The sequence below is a fragment of the Eulemur rufifrons genome, chromosome 2 (genome assembly GCF_041146395.1).
Source record: "Eulemur rufifrons isolate Redbay chromosome 2, OSU_ERuf_1, whole genome shotgun sequence".
NCBI lineage: Eukaryota > Metazoa > Chordata > Mammalia > Primates > Lemuridae > Eulemur > Eulemur rufifrons.
The window spans coordinates 24,596,826-24,622,023 of record NC_090984.1 but is presented as its reverse complement, the minus strand read 5'-3'; the positions used below and the strand labels follow the sequence as shown (position 1 = coordinate 24,622,023).

At 49.8% G+C, this 25,198-nt stretch overlaps 2 protein-coding genes across 2 annotated transcripts in view; one reads left to right on the top strand and one right to left on the bottom strand.

The window, feature by feature from the left end:
* The first annotated feature begins 11,898 nt into the window (after window positions 1-11,898).
* On the top strand, window positions 11,899-17,986 carry NR2E3 (nuclear receptor subfamily 2 group E member 3). Its single transcript, XM_069458114.1, has 8 exons — window positions 11,899-12,004; window positions 12,522-12,648; window positions 12,758-12,861; window positions 12,947-13,168; window positions 13,339-13,514; window positions 14,431-14,683; window positions 14,920-15,025; window positions 17,854-17,986. Exons 1-8 carry the CDS (start codon window positions 11,911-11,913, stop codon window positions 17,984-17,986), a joined length of 1,215 nt encoding a protein of 404 aa, XP_069314215.1. The 5' UTR covers window positions 11,899-11,910.
* Window positions 17,987-23,642: 5,656 nt separating this feature from the next.
* The window catches only part of MYO9A (myosin IXA), a 193,691-nt gene continuing 192,135 nt past the window's right edge, over window positions 23,643-25,198 (bottom strand). The window contains exons 40-41 of the mRNA XM_069458108.1: window positions 24,959-25,101; window positions 23,643-24,345 (exon numbers count right to left, since the gene is read on the bottom strand). Of these exons, the coding sequence (XP_069314209.1) occupies window positions 23,882-24,345; window positions 24,959-25,101 (607 nt within the window). The 3' untranslated portion in view covers window positions 23,643-23,881. The remainder of the gene's footprint in view (window positions 24,346-24,958; window positions 25,102-25,198) is intronic.

Here is a 25,198-nt window from a genome sequence, read left to right as displayed (position 1 = left end):
GCTCCCTGCTCCGGGGACCCCGACCCCCATCAGGCCTGGGAAACCCTAATTGTTGAGCAGCTGCTCTGCTCTGTGCCTGTATCTATGTCATTTCATTTTCACCTCTCTCTTTTGTGGCCATTTGATGGACAAATAAACTGAGGCTCAAAGAGAACAAGTCACATGACCAAGAACACAGCTGTTAAGTGGCAGAGTCTGGCTTAAGTTCCTTTATGCCTCATTGTCTAAGGAAATTAACTGGAACTTTAAAAAAAAAAAGTGGGGGGGGGGATGATGGGTCCCTATTCTCAGATATTTCGATCTTCAGTCGGTTGAGGGTGGGAACCAGACGCTGATATTTTAAAACATCTCCAGGGAATTCTAACTAGGGCTGAACCCACTGAGAAACGTGTTACTCTGCAATGCATAGAAATCACCTGGGGGTCTTGCTAAACTTCAGACTCTGACCCAGAAGGTCTGGGGTGTAGCCGGATCTCTAACAAGCTCCCAGGTGACGCTGATGCTGCTGGTCACAGGACCACACTTTGAAAAGTGAGCCACTGTTGCAGGTTTTCCTATATCCGTGAAGATAAGCAAATGACCTCTGAGTGTCTTCCTAAAACAGTCTTCTATTAATATAAAGTCCAGATTCTAGGTCTTGGCCAGGAGAGGTGGCTCACACCTGTAATCCTAGCGCTCTAGGAGGCCGGGGCGGGAGGATCACTTGAGGTCAGGAGCTTGAGACCAGCCTGAGCAAAAGTGAGACCCCGTCTCTACCAAAAATAGAAGAAAATTAGCCAGGTGTGGTGGTGGCTCACACCTGTAGTCCCAGCTACTCGGGTGGCTAAGGCAGGAGGATCACTTCAGCCCAGGAGTTTGAGGTTGCTGTGAGCTATGATGACACCAGTATACTCTAGCCAGGGCAACAGAGTGAGACTCTGTCTCAGAAAAAAAAAATAGATTCTAGGTCTTAATCTACCACTTCATCCCATTCATCAATGAAACGTAGGGATTTGGAAGTGGTTTTAAGTCTTTATGCTCGTGTGATTTAATTTTTTAGCCAGATACTCTATGTACCATTTAGGTATTCATTTGGCCACACATGAAAGAAAACATGACTCCACTGACCCAGGAATTTGTTTTTGTTTTGTTGCAGCAAGTGTTACAGTGACTGGTCCCAAGGACAAACTGAGCGGCACACGAAGAGTCGGAAAATTAAGGTTTATTTGCCGGCTGGCTCAGAGGGGTCTCGCCACCAAATTCTGAGCCCCGTCTACCCAATTTTTCCCACTTTTATTAAGTTGGGGTGATCCAAGGGGTAGGGTCTCAGGTGACTAATGTCTGCCAGGTAATAGGTTAGTTGATGTGTCAGGAAAAAGTTAGTATTATGTTGATGTACTAGGTAATAGGGTAGTTGTTGTACCAGAGAATAGGTTTAGTGTTATGCTGATGTGCCAGGTAATAGATTAGTTGATGGGCCAGGTGTTAGGTTAGTATTATGTTGATGTGGGTCTTCCGTGAGGGGTGGGGGTCTCAGGTGGCTGTTGTGTTAAGTAATAGATGGGCGTTTTCCTTACCATTCCCCCCTTTGATACCCTTATATATCTATTATAGGCCATAGTAATTCCAGCACCAGAATCAGGGTAGCATTTCTTTAATTGCCCAGAGCTGAGCTCATATGAGAAGAATGCAGTGGCGTGGGCAGAGTGGTGAGTTCACTGTCATTACCTACCAAATGCAAAGGAACTTGCACCATACAGTTAGTTCCTGTATTCATGTTGTGAGGAGCAATTGAGTTCCAGCAAAACATGACCTATCTTTTCAGTGTCATCAGCTTTCATTCTGTTTGTTTCGAAGTTGTGCTTTCATTTAATTAGCAATTTTGTTTTGATTATGAAGTTATACAAGAGTCATAATCTTTCTTAGTTTTATATTTGTAATATTAGCATTAAACAGTAAATTATTTAATTCAACATTGGAAGGCAGTTAAACAATTATTTTCCTTTAAAGCTTAATATGGGCCAGGTGCGATGGTTCACACCTGTAATCCTAGCACTTTGGGATGCCGAGATGGGAGAATTGCTTAAGGTCAGGAGTTCAAGACCAGCCTGAGCAAGGGCGAGACCCCCATCTCTGCAAAATATAGAAAAATTAGCTGGGTGTGGTAGTGCGCACCCGTAGTCCCAGCTACTCTGGAGGCTGAGGCAGGTGGATTACTCGAGCCCAGGAGTGTGCGGTTGCAGTGAGTGAGCTATAATGATGCCCCTGCACTCTAGCCAGGGTGACAGAATGAGACCCTGTCTCAAAAAAAAAGTTATCTGAACGTTACTCAAGTGTGAGCAACACTGCTTGACCTCCAAACACCCACTCAGGAGGGTCTGGACCTTCCTTGTCTGCAGCAAGGGCCAGGGAAGCAAGCAAGACAGTAAACAGCCAGTCATGACCTGCCAGGCCCACGCATGCTGGCCACCAGGGCTGCTGCATGAGCAGGCCCTGACAGGCTGGTGTGGCCCGGATTCAGGAACATTCAGTTCATTTATACTGGTGGTGACCACACCATGGGGGAATAGCAGGCAGGTCTGTGTCCAGAAAGTCCTCTGGCTCTCGGGTTCAGGGCACTCTTGGTCACCACTCGGACCCTCTGCCGGGTGCTCCAGGCCTCACCTTCTGTTCCACCTCCACGGAGCACCTTTGCAGCCCCTGCCTCTCAAGGCCACAAGACATCAACACCCCGGGCTCCGCCACTGCGTTCTACTTCCATTCCTAGTGTCTGCTCAGTGACACACGTCCTTTCTGACCTAGCTGTGTTTGCCGAATCCTGCTGGTTTCATACTTTCTTTTCTTACCAATAAAGTATAACATGACAAAGAGTCCTGACCCAAACGGGACCACAGAATCTCATCCTTGTGTGGACAGACCCTTCTAGGAGGCAGGTTTGCCAGGCGTAACCTAACAATTGCTCCCAGGCTTTGGTTCAGTAAACATCCTTCCTGCTCGTTGCTCACCAAATCCTAGGCATCTGGGCCATGAGGCAATGTCCTCTAGAATACAGAAAAACCAAATTCTAACCCCAAACTCTGTCTGCAGCCATCGTGACCAATCATCCCAACAGTCCTGTGGGAACGCGGGAGAGCCTCTTCAGAGGACCCCATACAGCGTAATGTCAAGGCGCACGATTCAATTCAACGAACCCAACATCCACTCCGTTCAGCATCTATTTTCTGGATGTGTATGATATGTGAGGAGCTCTAGCACACAGGAAGCAGTTATCAGAACAGAACAGAACAGAACAGATGCTTTTACGAGGTGGAGATGCCACCGTAGCGTTAGACAGTGGGCTCCTGACTCCATCGCACTGCTCCTGTTTGGCACTTTGGTAGAAAAACACAAAGCTGTGCATTAGGCGCTGTAGGTAACTTTGCGAGGACTCATCAGTAATAGCTCAAATGCCCTGCCTGGAGTTGCAAGTGAGTACTAACGAAGTGTTTTTTTGTTTGTTTGTTTGTTTTTGTTTTTTTTTTCTGTCATTTCCCAGAAAATTCCCAAATCTCTTGCGTTAGGACTTGAGGAATCACACAGTCCAATCAATAGGCAAAACTTCTCTCATGGAGTAACACCGCCATCTTGTGGCCTTTCTAGGTACTGCAAGTGCATCAAATTACTAGTATTAATGATTTTATGAATATTGGTACGATATATTAGATCTGGGCGAGAACTTGAGAGGTCATCTAATTCAGTCTTCACCCATGTAGGGTTCACTAGCTTCACTATTTCCTCACTGTCACAGTGCAGAGAGGTGAAGAGACTTGTCCAAGGCCGCTGAGCAGATAGAGTCTGCTACCTGAGCCTCCTCCAACCCTCCTGTCCCTGTTTAGGAGAAGAAAACCTTTCTTCACCCCACATCCTACTAACCATGAAACAGACGAAAGCAGAGCTGTCCTGGCTGAGACAGCAGCAAGACCCACCCTGGCCAGGCCCTTCTCTCGGCAAACCTCGAAAACCTTTGACACCGGCGCAGCCTCTCGGGGTACCGACAGGCCCGCGCGGAAGCCGGGGAGACCCCGGGAAAACTGGGGTCCACCCCGAGGGAGCCCACTGCGCGGCCAGGGTCGGCTCCGGCCAGATAACTCCCTTCTTACTGGAACCCATTCTCTTTCTACCAGTTATCTGCAACTCTTCATTTCGACACCTCCCTTCCCGGAGAAGCTCTAAATTGACGTGTTCCGATCGCAAGTCACCGTTTTAACCCCCTAAGGTAGAGCGCGTGGGCGCGGACCGGGCCGCAGGGCGCAGGCGCGAAGCCACCCAGGACCGCCGGGCGAGGCACAGACTCCGCCCGGAGCCGGGCCGGCTGCACCCGCGTGTGCGGCGGTCGCTCGACAGACAATGGCCGTCGCCTGCGCGTCAGGGCCTTAAGCAAGATGGACGAGGTTCCTAGGCTCACAGAGCTCAGGCACGAAGACTCAAATGAAGGCATAAAACGGTTTCTGAGGTGATTGGGATGTGGGGGGGCGATGATACAGTGTCGTTGAGACCTCGGAGCCCGTCGTCCGGTGTGACGAGCCGGTTGGAGGCGGCGGCCAAGGACGCTCCGCGCCCTCCTCGGGCGCGGATGGCAGGAGGGAGCTCCAGGTGCTCCGCGCCGCTCGCCGCGCCGCCGGCGTCCGGCAGGGGGCGCCGCTGCCCGGCCGCGCCTGGACCCCTCGCGCAGCTGCGCCCCCTGCGCCCTACTCCGCAGAACCTGCCGGCGACATGCAAATGGTCGGCGAGGACAGACTCAGGGTCAGGGGGTGGAAGCGGAGGGGGAAAGAAGAAAAGACTTAGAACACAGAGTGTGTCCGGTCATCAACCGCATTTCTTGTTTCATTTTTCATGCGGTCCGTTTGTGTGTGTATTTGTATTTTAAACTTTTTATTATGTAAATTGTCAATCACAAACACAATTAGAGGTAATTTAGAGATAATGAGACATAATAGGTCAATGAAATCCGTGCACCCATCACCCACATCAACAGCTATCAGCTTGAGTTGTTCGCGGTTCATCTGCCCTCTTCTTTCATTTGTTTATAAAAAAAAAAAAAAAAAAACTTTTGTTGCAAGCTTCAAAAGCAAATCCAAGAAATTCAATCATTTCTCCTGTAAATACTCTGGAATATGTCTCTAGCTGATAAGGATTATTTTTCATTAAACAGAATCACAATTCCATTGTCATAACTAAATAAGAATTCCTTAAATATTCTAATTGTTTGGGTTTTTTGTTTGTTGGGGGGGGTTGTTTGCTTGTTTGTTTGTTTGTTTTGAGACAGACTCTCACACTGTGGGTTTAGCCCAGGAGTTCAAGGCTGCAGTGAGCTATGATCAGGCCACTGCACTCCAGCCTGGGCAACAGAGCAAGACCCCCTATCTTAAAAAAAAAAAAAAAAAAAAAGCAAACAGACAAGAAAGTTTCCTACAGAGAGATCCTTTAGCTCATTTCTGTAGATTTTATTATTAATATAGTATAGTTTTAGTTTAAGAATCCGCATCTCGTAGGAAAGCTGGAAACAGAAATGCCAGTTCAAAAGTGACTTTCCACAGCCCAGAATACCTGCGTTCTCCTTTCAACCCACCTAGAAACAAGACGTGTCTGGAGAAGATTTTCTTTATTAAATGCATGAAAGTTTTTGGTTTTTTAAGGATAGTCTCATAGTTTTATCCCTTACCCTTGGGTAGATCATAACATAATCAGCTTATCTGCCTGGGTTTGAGTCGCAGCTCTGTCACTTACTAGCTGTGTGACACTGGGCAAGTTGCTAAACGTCTCTGTAATGTCAGTCTCATCTGTAAGACAAGGATAATAATGACATTACCTATCTGATAGTGTTGTCTTGAGGATAGTGAGTTTACACCTATAAACACATAGAACTATGTCTGGCACTCAACAATTTCTTAATAAATATTCCCTATTATTTTATAGCTCTTATTTATTTCAGATTAACCAGTCTCTTTTAAAAATATTTTAAAAACCTTATTTTAACTTGATTATAATTAATACATGGGTGGTATTAAACATTCAAGCAATACAGAAAACAATAAAGAAAAAAATAAAATTCTCCTTCAGAGAAAATCTGTGTCAACCCTGAGCATCCTTCCAGATAATTCCTGAATCTGCATACACGTGACACTGCGGACATTACCTGCCTGATGGACCTGGGGCTCCTCGCAGACATGTATCATGGGAAACGCTCCCTGCATCTGTGAAAACAGACTTAGTGACCTGCCTCACAACATGGCATAGCCCAAGGGTGATTTTGCCCCGCAGGGGACATTTGGCCATGTCTGAATACATTGTGGCTGTCACAGCTGGCATCTAGTGGACAGAGGCCCGGGATGCTGCTAAACAACCTACAAATGCACAGGACAGCCCCCGTAATCAAGAATTAACTGGCCCCAAATGTCAGTCATGCTGAGATCGAAAAGCTCTGCCTTAAGTCGTTTCATTTCTAGGAGATAAAAAATATTATGACAAGAAGGGTCAGTCAGCTATTACACACTGGTATGGTTGTACCTGTTGTTCAACTTTTAAAATACTTCTGTACTGGTTTTCAAATAGCCACGCACCCCCTGCAGCTGCAGCTGTTCTGATCAGCCAAGGCTCAGCCTGAGCAGCTGCTAGATATTAGGCCCTCCCCACGCCCCCGGGGCAGGGACGAGAGAAAACAAGAGCATGAGAAGCGTTTCAGTCTCTTGTATAAGTACGCAATTTCTTCCTAAGTCTTTCCTACTATTATTATAGGTGATACTGACTTCAAATTAGCCATTCTTTTTTAAAAATGAAAAGAGCTTTATTTTATTGTAATATATGTTTGGTTTTAAACCTTCAAACGCGACAGAAATTTCTGCTTGTGGTGAGAGTTTCTGCGGTGGCATCTTTATGACAGCGCTGCTAGAGAACTGAGAAGCCCAGCGCTCGGGGTGCCCAGGAGGAAGGAGAAGCTGACCTGGAGGTCGTCCCTGCCACTCATCGCGGGGACAGAGCAGGAAGGGGGTCACCCTGCGGTGGAGCAGATCAGGTGTGCCCAGAACAGGCTGCCTTTTGTCTGCCTGTCCTAGGACGCGGCAGTGTCTCCTCCAGTTCTGCCCGGGCCTTTAAAATGGTTCAAGGGAAAAGACTTCACTAGCCAAGCGCTGGGAAAACTGTGCAGGAGAATATCTGATTATTTCTAAATGTTATCTTGAAAAGAAAAGAAAGAGGCTTTGTTGAGAAATGTCCCTGCTGATGTCTGCCTCTAGGACTCCTGAACCTTCCATTCCCTGCTCTAGAGAAACAAACCACTGATTCATTTAGGCCCTGCCAAGGAGAAAGGCGTCTCGTGATCTTTGGCCAGAAATTCCCCTGGGACACATGAAATCAAACTCTACAGGCTGTTTTGTAGGTGGCTTTGAAGTCGGAACATGCTGGGCATATTTCCGTGTAAACGAAGGCGGGAACACCACCATTTGCGGTGGCTGCGTGGCATTCCACCATACAGAAGGAACATAATCTAGCCAGTTGTCCGCAGATAGATGTTTTACTGAAATTACTGCAGGGAACATCCATATTAATTAAATTTTCCTGGGATAGTTTCCTGGAGTGGACTTGCTGGGTCCCCAGCTGCAGAGACTGTGCGTTTACCACTCGCTAAGAGCTTCAAGGATGGTAAAGACACGTGGGAGGGGGAGGGGGAGGGGGAGGGGGAGGGTGAGCATTTTTAAAGACATCCTGCAAGAAGACCTTTTCCCAGGACCCAAAGTTGTGAACAAACCGTGCCCCAATCAAGAAGTCCGCAGCTGCTGGGAGGGGAGCCATGGAGTCAGCCCAGCCCGCCTGGCCGCGGAAGCCACCCCTTCCTCCCTCTGCCAGCGCCTGGGTCAGCCCCCAGGCTGGGGACCTAGTGGCACAGTGAAGGGAAGGCACTTGACCTGCCAGGGCCCTGAAGGTCCAGAGGGAGGTCGCTGTACAGCCTGTATGGCAGGCACCACCTCCTTGCTCCACCCCCATTCGCCCCAGGCCTCCGCAGTGGGGTGGGGGTGCTGACCTATCCCCTGGGGGAATAATTGTATTAGTGATAAGGTGGCCTCTGGCAGCTTAGTCAGCAAATTGGGGGCTTTGGGCTGAGTAATCCTTTGGCATCTGCCCCAGCAGCAGCTGGTGATCACAGATCGGAGAACCGCTCCCCCCAAGCCCCAGGCCCTGCTGGGCTTTGGCGTCCTTTCGCCACACAGTGCCCAGCCTGGCCTGCCAGAGACCCGAGGCCAGGCTGAGAGAGGACCGCCCCAGCATACAAATGATGGGAGGAGTCAACATAACGAGGTCAAAATAAACGGTGTAAGAACAGGCAGGTCGGACACGGAAGGTGTCTTTTCCTTAGATGGGACTGGGTTTTTTGTTTTGTTTTGTTTTGCCATTCTAAGTAATACAGGCCCACTACAGAATATAGAGAAATATACACAAGTTAAAAAACAGACTTCCTGTGATTCTCATGCCCACCTAACCTGAAACTCTAACTGAACCTGTTCCCTGGAATCTTCCATCTGGACCGAGTAGTGAGAGCGGACTTGGAGTGAGGTTCACCATGAGGGCAAGATTTGGCCCTGGACAAGGTCCCTCTAGAAGGAGACAGCAGGTGGGCTGGGGAGTTGGGGCGGCCAGCCTGGAGGAGGTGGGCCCCAGACAGGCCTTGAAGGATGGGAGGGGACTAAGCATCTGGGGCAGGAAGAGCAAATCCCTTCCCTGCTCAGCTCCATCCCCTGTGGCCTGTGGCCACCCCAGAGAAACAGAAAAGCTTTTCCTTGTCTGCACTAACCACTCCGCATTGTCAAGTCCTTTAATCCCATCACAACCCTTCAGGGGACACCGTCCCACCCATTTTAGAGAGGAGGACACTGAAGGCAGGGGTGGAATACCTTGCCGGGCTCACAGCCAGGAAAACATAAAGCCAGGATCCCAGAGGAGGGGTGCTGGCCCGGGGCCTGCCCTTAAACCCTGGGGTCGCTAGCTCCTCACAGGTGAGCCCCCCACAGGTTGGAGAAGCCCCTCCTCTTGTCTCCGGTGTCTCTCCAAGATGCTGGGGGCGGGGCAGGGCTCGAGCTACCCCCTGCCTCCAGCCTCACCCTCTCCTCTCTCTGGCTCTTTCTCCTCTGCATCTCCCATTTTAAAGGGAATCCCTCTCCTAAAATATTTTTGTTTAAATATCTCCCTCGATGGGGGAAAATACAATCTTTCTTTAGTGTCACTCTCCCTACAACCCCCTTGGCCTCCTTCCCTCACAGCCAAGCTCCTTCTTCCCATTCCCCCCTCCCCACCCTCCTTCTGAACAGCTCCAGCCACCCCCGTGCACCTGCTGCTGAGGCCAGCGCAGGCTGCTGCTCCCTGGACATGTTCCTGGTGCAGAGCAGAGTTTGGGGCTCAGACACATCTGAAATCCCCACCACCACCCCAGCTGCTTCCACCACTCAGGAGCTGTGTGTCTGAAACAAATGGCTTAAACTCTCTGACTCCATTAGCACATCTATGAGTTGAGGGTAACAAGGACAGCTCCTTCAAAGGGTTGTGAGAGGTTTGAATACAATGTTGCAAGGGTTTGCTTTCTCAGTGACTTCACAGAACACTTGTCGTGGTGATGCCTCCACCCTCGAATCCTCCACACTCCACAGCCTGGCCGGTGCTGTTCTGAGTCTCCCTTTGCGCCTCTCCTGCTTCTTTGTCATCAGTTTGTCCTCGTCCTCGGGCCAAAGACCCACGGGCTCAGCCTTAGGCTCTCCATCCCTGCACACATCTGCTCCCGGCTCTGTGAACCCTGGGGCCTGGGTCAGCCCCGTGCAGAGGCACGGGGGACAGTGTGGGGCGCAGAGCTGGACGCCGCAGCGGGGCTCGGGAGATCTGTGGGTGGGAAGCTCAGGGCACAGACGCAGGCAGGACACCGACGTCCCGGGAGCTGCGAGTGTGTGTGAAACCTCGAAGGGAGAGCAAAAATCTCTGCTGTGGGGACCTTGGGGTGCATCAAGGTGATGGCAAGTTCAGGGCAAAGACCGTGTTCCAGAAGAAATGGGAAAGACGGGCTTTGGGAAGGAGGGAGCCAGCCAGGTTCAGGGGAGATGCCCTTGGCTTTGGCGTGAGGTGGAGCTGGAGACCGTGCCAGTGGAGGGTCTGGGGGGCTTACTGGCAGGAGGAGGCAGGGAGGGGTGAGGACAGGAGAGAGGATGGACGAGAGGGCCCAGTCCCATGGCCTCGATCTTCTGAGGCCCCAGAAAGCAGATTACCCTGCAAAGCCCCCGAGCTGACTTTCCAAATCCCCAAGAGTGCTTCCCTGTCACAGTGAGGGTTAACCCCACTTACATAAGGGCCATGCCCCCCTTCTGTCCCTTTAACTCCATGATCCTTCCGGAAGCTTTGTACTGTCTCCCCATCCCCCTGGGCTCCAAGCCTGGGCCACCCCCGCCCGCACACCCACAGGTGCGCTCAGGTCTGCTGAGGATGGGTGGTCCCCTCCGGGCCCACCTGCCCTTTCAGCTCTGTCCCGGCATGGGGGTGGCAAGTGGAGAGGGGGAGGGGCAGGCAAAGGAGAGGCTAGTCACTGAGGGTCACCCTGTGACATTCTCAGTGACCCTGAGGAGTGGCACTGGCAGCAAGCGCACACATCATTTGTTATGTGTTACCAGACCAGGCCCTGAAACACGGTTCATGAATTACCTCAGTTTCCCTGACTACAAGACAGGTACTTCTGTCATCCCTTTTTACAGACGAAGAAACCAAAGTTCAGACAGGTGACGTCACTTGCCCAGGGACACATGGCTGCCTGTGACAGAGCAGGGATTGGAACCTGGGTCTGTCTCTGCTCTCTGCACTCTCCCTGCTGAGCCTGGGCTGGGCCCACGGAGGATGGACGACTCCTTCCCCCACTCAGAACCGCAACTGGGCTTGAGCTGGGAGGGCTGGGCCTGGGGCAGGGCAGGGCTGTGTGCCCCAGTCAGGGGAGGAAGGGGAAGCCGCCTGAGGGCCCAGAGCCAGGCTCAAGGTGACTGTGTCCTCACCCCTCCTGTCCTGCAGGCCCAGCTCTCTAGGTAAGTGAGAAAAACACCTGCTAGCTCCAGGCCAGCCTGAGACCCTACGTTGGACCCGTCCCGGGATCCTCCTCTGTGCTGGGCGTCTGGGGACTGAGGAAGGCAGGGCAGCCTTCCAGGGGCCAGGACCCTCACATCGTGGGCCCCAAGCAGTCCCTTATCAAGGGCCTGGTGTGAGAACATCCAGGGTGGAGAGCTGGGTCTCCCAGGGACCCAAAGGGAGCATCACACGCAGGAGCCCACACAGGCACAGGGACACACACACGGGCCCCACACACTTGCCGTCAGACACATGCCAAGATTGAAGTCCTTAGAGGAAGTGGAGTCCACACCTCCCTTTAAGAGTTGGCATTGAATGACAAACAGCTGAGAGCACAGGGCAGCAGGGCCCTGGGGACACCGGGCAGCCTGGGAGCTGGCGTGGGGGCGGCAGGACTGGCCGGCTCCCGGGGCACCTTGGTAATGCTGCAGGTGTGGCTGGCTGATCCCCTGTGGAGACAGTAAAGATTAAGGGGATCATGAACTGCGCCCGGCGGCTTCCCTGGGAGAAACCTCCTCAGGCCAGAGCTGCGCTGTGAGGGGCTTCAGGAACTCGGGGCAGCTCCTGAGTTCAGACAGAGGGGACAGGAGGCAGAGACAGAGAGAGACAGAGACCCAGAAAGATACAGAGACAGAGGGAGACCACCAGGGAGAGGGAGAGGGAGAAGGAGAAACAGAAGAGAGACAGGGACACAGAGAGAGAGGTGCAGAGACTGAGGCAGAGGCTGGGCTCAGTTCAGCACCCCAGGGGGTCCCGGGCAGACAGGCAGAGGCTACGCTGGGACCGCCCAGGACCAGGCCAATAGCTCCGATGAGCTCCACCGTGGCTGCAGCTGCACCTGCAGCGGGGGCTGCCTCCAGGAAGGAGTCTCCAGGCAGGTGGGGCCTGGGGGAGGATCCAGCAGGTATGGCTTTTCCCAGAGGCAGGGTCTGGGCCCCTGGGGAGCAAAGTGTGGGCCAGGGGTTTGCAGGCACCATGCAGGGAGCCAGAGCAACTGAGCTCCAGCTCCCAGGGCTGTGGGCCAGTGTGAGGGAAGCTGCAGGCAAACCCAGAATCCCAGCAACACGGCGGGTGGGGGCCGGGGGAGCAGCGGAGCCAGGACTGGACAGGTGGCAGGGAGGAACAGAGGGGCACCTGAGGGCTCGGAGGCGAAGCGGTCCCTAGCGGTGTTGCCAGGCATGTGTGCGGTTTGATGGAGCCGAGGACACCGCAGAGAAGGAAGGGGAGCTGCGGAGCGGGGAGGGCGCGTGCCCGCTGAGTGCTGCCCGCTGAGCTGGGGACAGCCAGAAACCGGGGTTGGGGTGGGGGTAGAGATACGCTTTCCAGATGGAAAAGACACGTGAGCGATGGAATGCGGGTGGGCAAGAAGCCAGGGCCCGGGGAGTGTGCGGCCCTGCCCCAGCCCTGCCCCTGCCCCGCAGGCGTGGGCCCCTCGCTCCAGTGCCGCGTGTGCGGGGACAGCAGCAGCGGGAAGCACTACGGCATCTACGCCTGCAACGGCTGCAGTGGTTTCTTCAAGCGGAGCGTGAGGCGGAGGCTCATCTACAGGTGAGGGTGCGGAGGTGTTCAGGGCGGAAGGGACCATGGCAGAAATGTCCGCTCTATGGTCCAGGGCCCAGGCAGGACACTGACGCCAGGGACTCCCCTGCACTTGCAGGTGCCAGGTGGGGGCGGGGATGTGCCCCGTGGACAAGGCCCATCGCAATCAGTGCCAGGCCTGCCGGCTGAAGAAGTGCTTGCAGGCGGGCATGAACCAGGACGGTGAGTCAGGCGCTGACCCGGGGGGCATGTGACAGAAGAGATGGGCGTGACCGGTGGGGTGTCCTGACCCACCCTTACTCCCCAGCTGTGCAGAACGAGCGCCAGCCGCGAAGCACAGCCCAGGTCCGTCTGGACAGCATGGAGTCAGACGCTGAGCCCCGCCCCCAGCCCCTGGTGGCTCCCTCGGCCTCAGCAGGGCCCAGCCCGCGGGGCCCCACGCCTGTGTCTGCGGCCAGGGCCCTGGGCCACCACTTCATGGCCAGCCTTATAACAGCCGAAACCTGTGCTAAGCTGGAGCCAGAGGATGGTAAGTGGGAGGGCGGCCAAGGGCCAGGCCACAGGCCTGCGTTCCCAGGTCACAGCAGGGTCACACGCCTAGCCTTGACCCACATACCCAGCCTTGACCCTCACACCCCCAGCCCTCCCTGCAGCCCCCCGTGGAGCAGGTGCTGAGCTCACACCCTCTTCCCCCAACAGCTGATGAAAATATCGACGTCACCAGCAATGACCCTGAGTTCCCCCCATCCTCATACTCTTCTTCCTCCCCTTGCGGCCTGGACAGCATCCACGAGACGTCGGCTCGCCTGCTGTTCATGGCTGTCAAATGGGCGAAGAACCTGCCGGTGTTCTCCAGCCTGCCCTTCCGGGATCAGGTACCAGCGGCCTGCACACTGGGCAGCTGGGCCAGGCCGAGGTCAGGTGGCCCATGCGTGTCAGCCAGATGGGGGCACATACACCCCTGTGCCGTGTGAATGGAGGTGCACAGCTTGCATGGCAGTGGGTGGGAACACACAGGTCTCTGAGTCGGGGTTGGTGACCATGGGGTGCACACCTCTCCAGGACAGAGTTGATGATCGGGTTGCACGCCTAGGTGAGGACGATGGCCAGGGACCCACAGGGACCAGGGATTTGAAGCCAGCACCTATGGTTCCCTGGGTCTTCTTTCCCCCTAGAAGGTCCTCAGGCCCCGCAGACATCCTGTCGGTGACAGGAGATCTGCACGCCCTGAACAGCGTGTGAACAGCGTGAGTATCCAACTCCAGGCCGCCTTGGAGCACAAGTGCCTATGACTTCTGGCCTTGAGTTTCAGCCCAACCTCTCCACCTCCAGGATGCCCATCTGGGCTTCTAACGGGCAAGCAGACCTCTCACAGTAGGCCGGGAAGGGAGTCACACTGAGGGTCTCATCCCCTTAGCCGGCCTGTGTGTGTAGATGGAGCAGCTCAGAAGAGTCAGGCCGAGTCTCCTGAGTGCACACAAATTACAACACTCCTGGGGTGTGTCCCTGTGGCTGCCCACCTTCCCGTGCCTCTAGACTTTCCTAAATGTTCCAGCTGCAGCTCTGGATGGAACCCACAGAGTGTCTCAGAGGGTAGGCGGCTGAGCCAGATGGCACCAAATCCCAGAGCTCTGGGTCCCTGGCTGATGTCAGACAGAGGTCAGGAGAGCGTCCTGGGCACCCAGAACCAGCCCTTCCGTTCCTGGGGTGTCTGAGAAGGAGGCGGAGGCTCCAGGCTGAGCCAGAGAAGCTGTGTATCCGCCGTGACACTCACACCCTCTCTGAGCGCAGGTGATCCTGCTGGAAGAGGCGTGGAGTGAGCTCTTCCTCCTGGCGGCCATACAGTGGTCTCTGCCTCTGGACGGCTGCCCCCTGCTGCTCCCGCCCGAGGCCTCCGCTGCCGCTGCCGGCGGCGCTCAGGGCCGGCTCACGCTGGCCAGTGTGGAGACGCGCGTCCTGCGGGAAACCATCTCTCGGTTCCGGGCGCTGGCGGTGGACCCCACAGAGTTCGCCTGCATGAAGGCCCTGGTCCTCTTCAAACCAGGTAGCTGGGTCTTTGCCCAAGCCCTGCAGGGAACTGGTTGGGATGAAGACTGGGAATTCCGGTGACTCCTTCTGCCCCTCACTCTCCCCCTGCCACCGGCCTGCTGCAGGTGTGTGCAGGCCTCTACCTGGAGGACAGGAGGAGGGAGGTGTCCTGAGGGCCCCTCCTGGCTGACTGTGAGGGGACAGGCTGGGGAGCCCCTGGGAGAGGAGCTCACTGGCTCTGCTTCTCCCCAGAAACGCGGGGCCTGAAGGACCCTGAGCACGTGGAGGCCTTGCAGGACCAGTCCCAGGTGATGCTGAGCCAACACAGCAAGGCCCACCACCCCAGCCAGCCTGTGAGGTGACCTGAGCACGCGCCCACCCGCCCATCCATTCCTTCCCCGCTCCAGCCTCCCGCCCCGACCCCAGGGCTGCCCCAGTTAGACAGGACAAGGTCTCAGCCCAGCCAGTGTGTACCCAGCATGGACTGTGTGCCCGGCGCAGAGCCAGGCCCCAGAGTGGGGACAAACATGCATGAGACAAAGCTGCTGCCCTCCGGGACCACCCGGCACAGTGACCACACTGACCGTGAGAAGGGCTGCGTGTGTCTGAAGGGGACAGAGACCCCTTGGGTGTGGGAGGTGTAAAGCAGAGCAGGGAGGGACGTTGTGGATGCGGGGCTGGACTCGGAAGGGAGGGTGGGGTCTAAAAGAAGAGAAAACATCATTTACAAAGGGAGAGAGAGGGGCGAGCGTGGATGTGTTCTTAGGACAGGAGCCCAGTTTGAAGGTACAACAGATTCCTGCCAGCTAGAAGGTGGGAGATTAAGCCAGAAAGGCAGCCCGGGACCAGCCCGTTCAGGACTTTGAATGCCAGCCAAAGGCCACATCTGCTTTGGGAGGCAGAAGGGAGCCACTGCAGGTTTTTGAGTGAGATCCATAGGTCAGACCTCGTGCAGACTGGCGAGGCAGTGAGTACAGCAGATAATACCGGGGAGGAGATAGCTACTGCCACCTTCCAGGGAATTCCATGGAGTTCTGACCTTTGGGAGTGGCCATGGGGAGTGGAGGGGATTATGAATGCAAGAGACTCGGGGTTGCAATGGCTCAGACTCAGCACTTGGGTGACGGTAAGGAATGCGGGAAGAGGAGCTATTTGGGAAAAGAGATTATCCAAAAATAAAAAGGAAAGTCAGGAGGAAGGATAGTTTTGAGGAAACATAAGGTCTGTCGGAGGTGCAGCAGGCATCCTGTAGAGGTGTGCTGGTATAAGCCATGTACTGGCAGGAACTACAGCCCAGTCCTGGCAGGCAGCTGCAGGCTGAGTGTGGCTGGGGGAGGGGGGAGGCAGGAGCCAGTGCTCTGGGGCTGCCCCCCTTGGCCCAGCACCAGCAGATGCAAGGCAGCCTCAGCAAGGTTGGACCACTTGGCCTCCAGGCGTCCAGTGGCTATTTTAGACCATATTACCTGCATTCTTTGGGGGTTCCAAATTAAATCACCTCTAATTTGGGAAATGATCACAAGGAGAAGAGGTGATTTCTCTTTAAGGAGAGTCCAAGTGTAAAAGGTAAACACCGTGTTGCCCAGGAAGATCTGTGCTTCCTGTGAGCCCAGGGAGAACAACTGCTGTCACTAAGACTTGACACAGCATCCTAACAGTGGTCATCACAGATGCCCGGAGACCCGGGGCCTTCCTAGGCCACCTTTCCGTGGAGACCAGTTCCCAGAGATGTCCCAGCATACTGGTTACTCATCAAGTTTCAAAATGCTGATTAAGATTCCCTCTGTCACTTACGTGGCAGTTCATTACCTGCTACAGGCAGAACTGAGTGTTAGATTGTGGTTTGGGATTCTCTACGTCAGCATATTTCAGTATTCTAAAAACAGAAATACCATTTCCATTGTAGATGCTGAAACAAAGCTCCACCAAATAATACCTACCCTTACTTTGTACAATTTATGCTGATATTTCTATTTCATTTTTTTAGAAAAGGCTGATTATGACACACTGAATTTGATTGCAGAACCACTATAATTGGGTCAATAGCTGCAGTTTGAAAAAAAAATTTCTCTAATTGACTGTATAGTTACTTCTTCCTCCCACTCCTTGGATCAGAAAATCAAAAGCAGGGAAGACAGACAGGAGGGGTGTGTGACCACACGGTGCCGCACTTGGCACGCTCGAGGGAAAGGAGCCCTTAGATTGGCAAAGCCAGTTCAGTAGATCGCTGACCGGGGGCGGAGTCTTTCCAGAGTTATTCCTGGTGAGCTGAGCGTGGGGCTGCCCCACCGTGGAGCGCCTGCCCTGACGCTGGGCACTGACCCCACTGTGAGGCCTCACCCAGGGAAGATTTGATCCTCTCCATCTCTCTCGGGGCTTCCCCAGCCTCCTTTCTTGCACTGGGGACCCCTGCCCTAGCAGGCGGTACTTCTTTAAAACTATAATGAATTTTTTTTCTGGATGAGTATCTCAGCCACCAAAATTATCCTTTGACTTCATAACATTTTCAGTACTGACTACCACCATCCTAGGTAGTTTACAGATGGGAATTTATACTCTTATAAATACATTCTCATATACAAGGGCTGTCTGCAAATTACCCAGCCGTTGTTAATATAACAATAACACATTACACGGCTGGGTGCTTTCCAGCCAGCACTTGTATATATAAAACTAATCGTATAATTATCAGAATACTCACATATATAGTAATATATTCATAAACAGGTGCTCCTCAACTTATGATGGGGGTTATGTCCCGATAAACCCATTGTTAAGTTGAAAATATTGTAAGCTGAAAATGCACTTTCAGACATAGCCCCTTTGTAAGTCGAGGAGCATACTGAATGCTTATTGCTTCCGCACCTTGGTAAGGTTGAACCATCTGTGTAGAATTAATATAAATGACTTCTTACTTTCTAATCTTTACACATAATGAACAAGACTTATTCATTATTTTCATCCCACTCCTAAACTAAAGAGGACTGGTAGTGGCTCACAATGGGTCAGCGGTAGGTGGAGGCAACTGGTCTAGTGAATGGGGCTTTCCCTCGAAATTCCTCCTGACCCACCCTGGATGCCTCTCATCTCTCCTCTCCTTCCTCCCGTGCCTTTCCTGGGGGGGCACCGCCCCGGAACTAGTGCTCCGAAGCTGGTGATAAAACTGACAGTGTGCTCTCTCCTGCTCAGGTTTGGGAAATTGCTCCTCCTCCTCCCATCTTTGAGGTTTATCACTTCTGAACGCATCGAGCTCCTCTTTTTCCGCAAGACCATAGGGAATACTCCAATGGAGAAGCTCCTTTGTGATATGTTCAAAAACTAGTGGGGGTGGAAGTAAAATGTTTACACACACGCTCTGGGAAACAATCTACTGAAGCTACACATTTGCTCACCCTTTGACCCAGCAATTTCACTGGTAGGTAGGTATGTGTACCTAGCAGAAATGTCCATCAAAATATACTATGAGAAAATTCATAGCAGTTTTATTCATAGTAGCCCCAAACTGTACATCGACAGTAGAATGGATTAATAAATTGTGGTATATTCATATAATGAAAAACAAATAAAAAATGAGTCATTGATACATGGGTCAACATGGATAAATTGAAGACATAAAAGTTGAATGAAAGGAGCCAGGCACAAGTTCCACTTATACAAAGTTCAAGAACAGGCCAGGCTAACTGATAGTGATAGAAGTTGGAGTAGTGGTTATCTCTGGGTGGGGTGGGGGGATTGATTGGGAAGGGGCCCAAGAAAGCCTGCGAGTATACTAGAAATGTTCTGTATTTTGATTTGGGTGGTGGTTTTACAATTGTATACATACATAAAAATTCATGGAGCTGTCCACCTAAGACTTGTGCACTTTACTATATTTAGTTAGACCTCAATAAAAAAGTAAAAAAAAAAAAACAAAAAAAACCCCAGAGAAATAAATTGGTCAAGGCTCTCCCTTTGAGGGCTCTGAGGGAATGAGCTCAAGGTCTTTGAGTTCCTTCTGGTTCCCACACCAAGTCAGAGTGCAGGTGCAAGGAATTTAAGCCCAGTGGAAAATCGCCCACAGGATTCAACCACCCAGCTCTCAGCGTATCCTAGGATTTATTCAACCTTTCGTTGTAAATTGGCCTCACTGAAATTCTGATGGCCAATGGCTCTCATTGCATGTAGGGTCCTTGCTAAGAGAGGAGATAATTTGAAAGCTCTTTTCTGCCCTCAAGGTCAGAAATGTTTTTGGTCATGAAGCACCACAGAAGTAGTCCCTGGGGCCCTATCTAGGTCTTTATTTTCAATCAAAGTTGCAGTTTTCGTATTCATGAGACACTTCTCTACTTCGAGCAAGGAAAGACTCGAAGTGCCCAGCACATTTTGTTAGGTGCTGGAGACCTAGGTGAGCAAGACGGCACACTTTTGCCTCGAGAGGCTTATGCCAAGTGTTTGACGCAGTGAATACCAAGAGCTGTGGGGAACACAAGACATCTAACCCAGTTCAAGGGTTCACAGCAAGCTTTCCAGTACCACTGCCCTTTACACTGAAACCTGAGGGTCAACATGGGTTCCGTCTCAAGAAGAAAACCTGGCGAAGAGAACTGATTTCTAGATAACAAAACAAAAAGGTTAGAATTTTTGTTTCTATTGTAATGTGTTGTGCTGCGTTTCAGCAAAAATCCTTGAGCCCTCCGTTAACAGATCTTGCCACTTCTTCAGATGGCCTCAATTTAGGTGAGGACCCTAAATGCAGATTTATTGCCTTCCCTGCCCATCTAGCCTTAAGGGGACGACATGAAATCTTGACAGCCAGCAGCTAGCACCCATAACAGAAAAACCAACACCTTGAATCTCATCTTCACATGAATTCAGTTGAGTTCAAATTACTTTGTCAATTTTGGGTTGGGTCTTTTAAAAACTCATTAGTGTAACTATGAACTCACTGCTATTTTTTCGTGTTGAGTTGGAGTAAGTTGGAGTGGAAGCCAGAATGGTCAGAAAACAAACCACACATACTGCTGCTTCTGGAAGCTTTGTTCTTTAATGAGCCATGGGGTGATTTGTTCATCAAGCTGCTTTTGTGTAGCCATACAGTGCATATTTTGAGTGACACAAACTGCACTTTATACAGATGTCTTGTTCCCCCCACCCCCTCCATAAAAACAAAAACGAAATTACAAAGTGCCTGTTGATTGCATCAGGAAGGTAATCAGTTCTGTGGGTGAGATAAATCATTTTTCTTATAGAATTATTCTATTAAACAGTAAAATGATATTATATTTCACAGGATATGTCCTTTATAATACATAGTCTTTTAAAAATTTACACTCAGCATACTTATAAATTACTTTAAATCCATTAAAATAATATAATACTAAACTGTAGTCCACACCTTTCCCATAGTAATTACAAATACTTGGTTCAAAAGGTGCAACTTTTATATGACATAAAGAGGGGTGATAAATAGGCATTAGGTATGGATGGATAGCAAAGTGACAGGCCCGTGGTGGGGCTTTTTTGAAAACAGTTTCAACCAAGAGACCATCAAGACCTAAGAGATCCATCTCCACAATCATTTTGCTATTACCCTTTTAACACCAAATCAAATGAGGGAGTGGTTCCAGAGAAAAGTGGAGAAAAATATTCTAGGGGCATAGAAAGACCACTCCCACAAATACCAAGGAACTTTACTACGAAGGCCAGCATGGTATTGGGGTACAGTGCTGAGGAGTTGTCACCAAAGTATGGGTGGACATAACACATTTTTGTCAATACAGAATGATGCATGCCCCACACCCAGCTCCCCACCAAGAAGGAAAAAGAGAGGACGATGAGGAAAGCCATCTAGACTATGTTTCTTTTTAAAAGTAAAACTCTCTTAGCTTTGAACACATCCTGAGAATCCTTTCTTCTCTCTAGTTCACCAAAGTGCTTGTGAAAGGTACACATTCATTAGTTATAGTTAGAAACACGCAGCCCACAGGCACTGAGGTGGGACTATAGAACCTTGCTGGCCTGCATCTTTTCAATGCATTTCTGTGACCCTCTCTGTCTTTGTCAGTAAGACAGTACTACTGTGATGAAGCACAGAAGTCTTTAATAACCTTCCAGCAGGGTAAGAGCTATGGCAGGTTTCCAAAGCATGAGAAGGGAAGGGCTCCAGTATTCTATCCCCGACCTCAGGTCCTTCTGTCTCTGCAAGGCTCATAGTGGGAGGGCTGTATCTCCCTTTGTGTTTTCAGAAGCCCAGAGTGGCAAAGTAATTTAAATGGCAGGAAGTACAAAGTACACTGCAAACTATGCACATTACCTCCCTGAACCCTGCCTGTATTTGCAGTTAATTTGCTACAATTTGTGACACAGAATGAAATTACACTTCTCTGTTTCTGTTACATTTTCCATGATACATACACAATTACAGGGATATGTTGGCTTTAATGGGCAGAACTGAAAATCCAGGTTTTGAGGCTGGGAATGTGTGCTGTGACTACAAAGCTCTGCATCTGGGAGTGTGAGCTCCAAATGTGGGGCTGCCCCACTGTTGCCATGCGGAGATTTCCTTCGAGGCATTTGAGAAAGTAAAGAAGCAAAGGCGAAGCAATAGGAAATCACAAATTTGACACATATTAAGATTAAATATCTTAATCCTAAGTGTTGTAATGTAGCATCACCTTATGGTGACATAACTTTAACCATGCAGAGGACCAGTTAAGAACAGATGGAAGTAGATACAGCATTTGGTTCTGAAGGTTTTTAAGAGTATGGCTTCATCTCTTTATCAGGCCAACAAGGCCTGTTATCCTATGAGAACAGCTTTCTTGCCCTCAAAGGGAGGGGTCCACACTTGCTCTCTATTTTTACAATTCTGTGGATCTCTCTTCCCCACCCCCACTCCCCATCCTGGTAGCTTGTCAAATGACTAGAAATCCACAAAACTGGCAACCAAAAACAAATATTTTTTATTTAATTTTATCCAAATTCAGGTTTCAGGTCCCTGAGAAAAATTATAAAGTCTCTTAACATCCATCACCCAGCTCCTATAAAGTGACCTATATATGTAGTTTTTTAACTGCCAAAAACTTATCTTGCCAAAAAACCTCACAAAGATTTAGAAGGAAGAACATGTGCCAAGATGTGTTCCCCAGGCCATTCCTCTGGGCCAAAGGAAATTCAACAAGGATAATCTCTTTTTAAAAATATGGTTTTTAACCAACATTCCGGAGCAAGCGGAGAGTACTAGTTAATGCCCAGTAGCACACTACTCTCCCAAGGAAACTGAAACACACATTGTGTGGCCTGGCACCGGGCCAAGGAACCAGAACTTCCACTGCGACATATCATGCTGAGGGGTTTTCCTTTAGCAGATTCTTCAAAATTAAGATTGTTAAAGGCTTAACATTTATTACACCTCAGGACAACATGAACTAGATGGCAGATGTTTGTGGGACATAAGACTTAACATTTACTCACTAACCATCATCATTCTGGAGATTTTAAAAGTTCCCCTTCCCTGGCTCAATTCTGAACCCAAAGCAGGGAGAGGCAAGACTCCTGCTACCTTTAGCTACCACTCAGAACTATGCTCCATGTCTGACCTCTGGGGCTGGCCAGTAGCCACCGAGGCAGTGGCATGAGGTTCAACGTTGTGTTTACAGGAGAGACTTTGCCTTAACAAAAGACTTAGTATTTCCATAACTTCAAATTAAAGAAGCATGAAAAGGAAGAATAACCAAAATACAGGTGATAGATGGTAAAGGCTCTTTTTCAGAACAGTGCATGTAGTAGCTAGACAAGATGCATTTAGTAACTTCAAAAATAAACATTTTCACATACTTAAGAAAGGGTATCAGTTTCATTTTTCATATATTATAAATAGCAAAAACAGATTTCTAATCCCACAAATGCTAAGACATTTAAATGCTTTATAACTCAGGTGTATGAAGACCACCCAGTGGTGAAAATGATGATGAGTGGCTCTCACCCCCTGTCCAGTGGCCCCTAATCTGTGGGAAGAAATTTCATGGGAAGGAGGGAAGCACACGGTTAAAAAGAAATATGCCTACTATACATATATACTTACAGTAAACTTCAATAACCAGAATATTAAAAAAAAATAGCTTCAAGTAGTCTTTGATTTTTTAAAAAATCTATTTAATACTGATGGTCTGAGGAAAAGAAGATAAAGGTTAGATGGGTGATATTAAGAACCTTTTATTTTTGGCAGCTTTCTGTAACACTTACTCATGCAATGTTGCGTGTGAATGTTTGCAAAGAACTGATTAAACGGTCACATTATTTGTCTAAGTCTGTGGTGGGAATCCACCAGCAGCTGAATAGGCTCATATGCGGTCTTCAGTTTAATCTATACAAAGAAAAAAGCCTGAAGGGATTAGGATGAAACCCTCATGTGTAGAGATCAACATGTCTCTGGGAAATTAAAAAAAAAAAAAAAAAACAGAAAAGGAATCTGATCCTAGGACCAGGAAACATAAGAATAGTATGGCTACTGACACTTTAGCCCATGCAATATATTTTTCAGGAACTAAACAGGAGTTAAACCAGCAGTGATTATTACGACATCAAACATCATCAAAAAACAAAACATGTACTCTATTCTTCATTGTATAATCAGATGTCTGAGACACACTCTGATGACTTAATGGAAACAATCACTTTTTTACTTTCTCCAGAATATAACATGGAATGTTTTTCAAAAATCTTAAAATAGAGGGCTTAGGTGTTTGTCTACAAATCCTTGGAAAAAAATTATATTCCACCCTGTTCCTAAACTATCTCAAAATAAACCCAAAGGCTTTTGCTTTCGTGGTTAAGAAAGATTTATATGTTTTCCTCAAATGTTGGAGAGCAGAGGGTCCCTCAGGCCCCAGTATACCACCTAGTTCAACAGCCACCTCTGGGAAGGGAAAAGAGGGTGGGGGAGAGGCAACTGCAACTGACCAAAATCCCCAGGCTCTAGGTGGCTTTGTTTAGTAAAATCTCAACTCAAATACAGCAGCCAAGGCACAGCTGGCACCATCCCCAGCAGGCTTCAAGAGGACTTTCCACTTCTGCAGGAAGTCCAGGAATTCAGCACACAAGGTCTTAGCCATATGCTTAGGCAAAAGGCAGGACCCACAATTAGGATGAACTATTGTGGGTGAGGTGATGCGAAGAAGCCCCGGAGATGAGATGTGTTTACCACTCTGTAGCCATGAAGGGAAACACATCTGCCAGTTCAGACCATAAACTCATTATTTCCAAAGAGCGCTAGCTGTTGGGTGGAAGTGCAGTCTGGGTCCACAGCTTTCCTGCGGCCAGGCATGACTGTCCCCTCTGGATTCTCTTTGGTTTTCTGAGGTGAGTTTTTCACATTCTTTAATTTTTGTTTGCCCTTTTCAGGGTTGAAGGTTCCTCTGCTGATGAACTGAGGCCTGTCTTCCAGGGATTTGGTCTGGCCCAATGGTCCTTCCATTCCCAGGGCCTCACCAGCTGAGGCAGCTCGATAGAATGGAGATTTAGAATAAATCTGAAATCGTTTTCTGGTTCCATGAGACGATGCAGTGTTAGACAGATATAAAGAGGAAACCGAAGAGTCTACTGAATCCAAAGAGTCTTGCTGCTTTTTTAGCTGCTTTCGCAACTTGCTTGAAGGTTCAGACTTGCCAGCTGCCTTCAGGGAGCTAAGGGCTAAGCTTCTCTCTAGTGCCAAAAAGAGACCAAAGCTGTAAATGACAGGTCCCTCTAAAGCAAATCATTATGTCACGAATAAGTGTCACTGTATACACATGCAGTTGGGTGGGCTAAGATTTGGAGAGTCCAGTCTGACTTGAGAAGAGCTCACCATCTATATATCATTTCAGAATCAACCCCAAGGAAGTCTGGTGTTTGTGTCACCAGGAGAGGCCTAGAACAGTAACTATCATTTTAAAAACTGCCAGTATATGTAGTAAGTTCTACAATTTCCTGAGATGTGCCTTCGACACATAGTGCCATCTCACAGTGGGACACAGCTCCTGCCACCCACCCTTAGAAAATGGGTCATGGCTCAGTAAGACATGTGTTGTGGTTATTGGCTTTTCTCTGTGGTAAACACAGGAGAAAATATTAAATTACCAAAAGACTGCATTACATCATGGGTTGGTCTGATGAATAGTTTATATGTAAGCTTCACAAAGATCAGTGATTCCAAGATTTTGTTAACTGTTCATGTAGGGTCACTGCACTCTTAAAGGGGACTTTGTCTTAGCTTGGGAATTCTTATTTCTCTTTTGCAAAACAAATTTGCAGTCTCTGGTTTATCATGTTCATTTACCTGATTTCTCAGAGATGGCACCATCAGACTCCAGATTCAAATTCTCTGAGCTATCGGCAGTCCCAATGGAGGCCTCAGACTCAAGGGTTTCATCGTCAGAGGCACGGGGTTCCAGTACAAGCATCTCAAATGTTAGCTCCTCCCTGTAAGATACAATCAAGAAATCTACTAGCATTTGACAGGAAGTGAAAGGAAGACAACGGGAGAAAAGACTTTCCATGAAAGTCAGGAATCTAAGTA

Bases quoted from the DNA above. Each gene is read 5' to 3' on its own strand.
- NR2E3 (XM_069458114.1), top strand. From the start codon at position 11,911: ATGAGCTCCACCGTGGCTGCAGCTGCACCTGCAGCGGGGGCTGCCTCC. The intron at 12,649-12,757 runs GTGAGGGTGCGG...CTGCACTTGCAG, and splicing joins AGGCGGAGGCTCATCTACAG to GTGCCAGGTGGGGGCGGGGA. The intron at 13,169-13,338 runs GTAAGTGGGAGG...TTCCCCCAACAG, and splicing joins TAAGCTGGAGCCAGAGGATG to CTGATGAAAATATCGACGTC.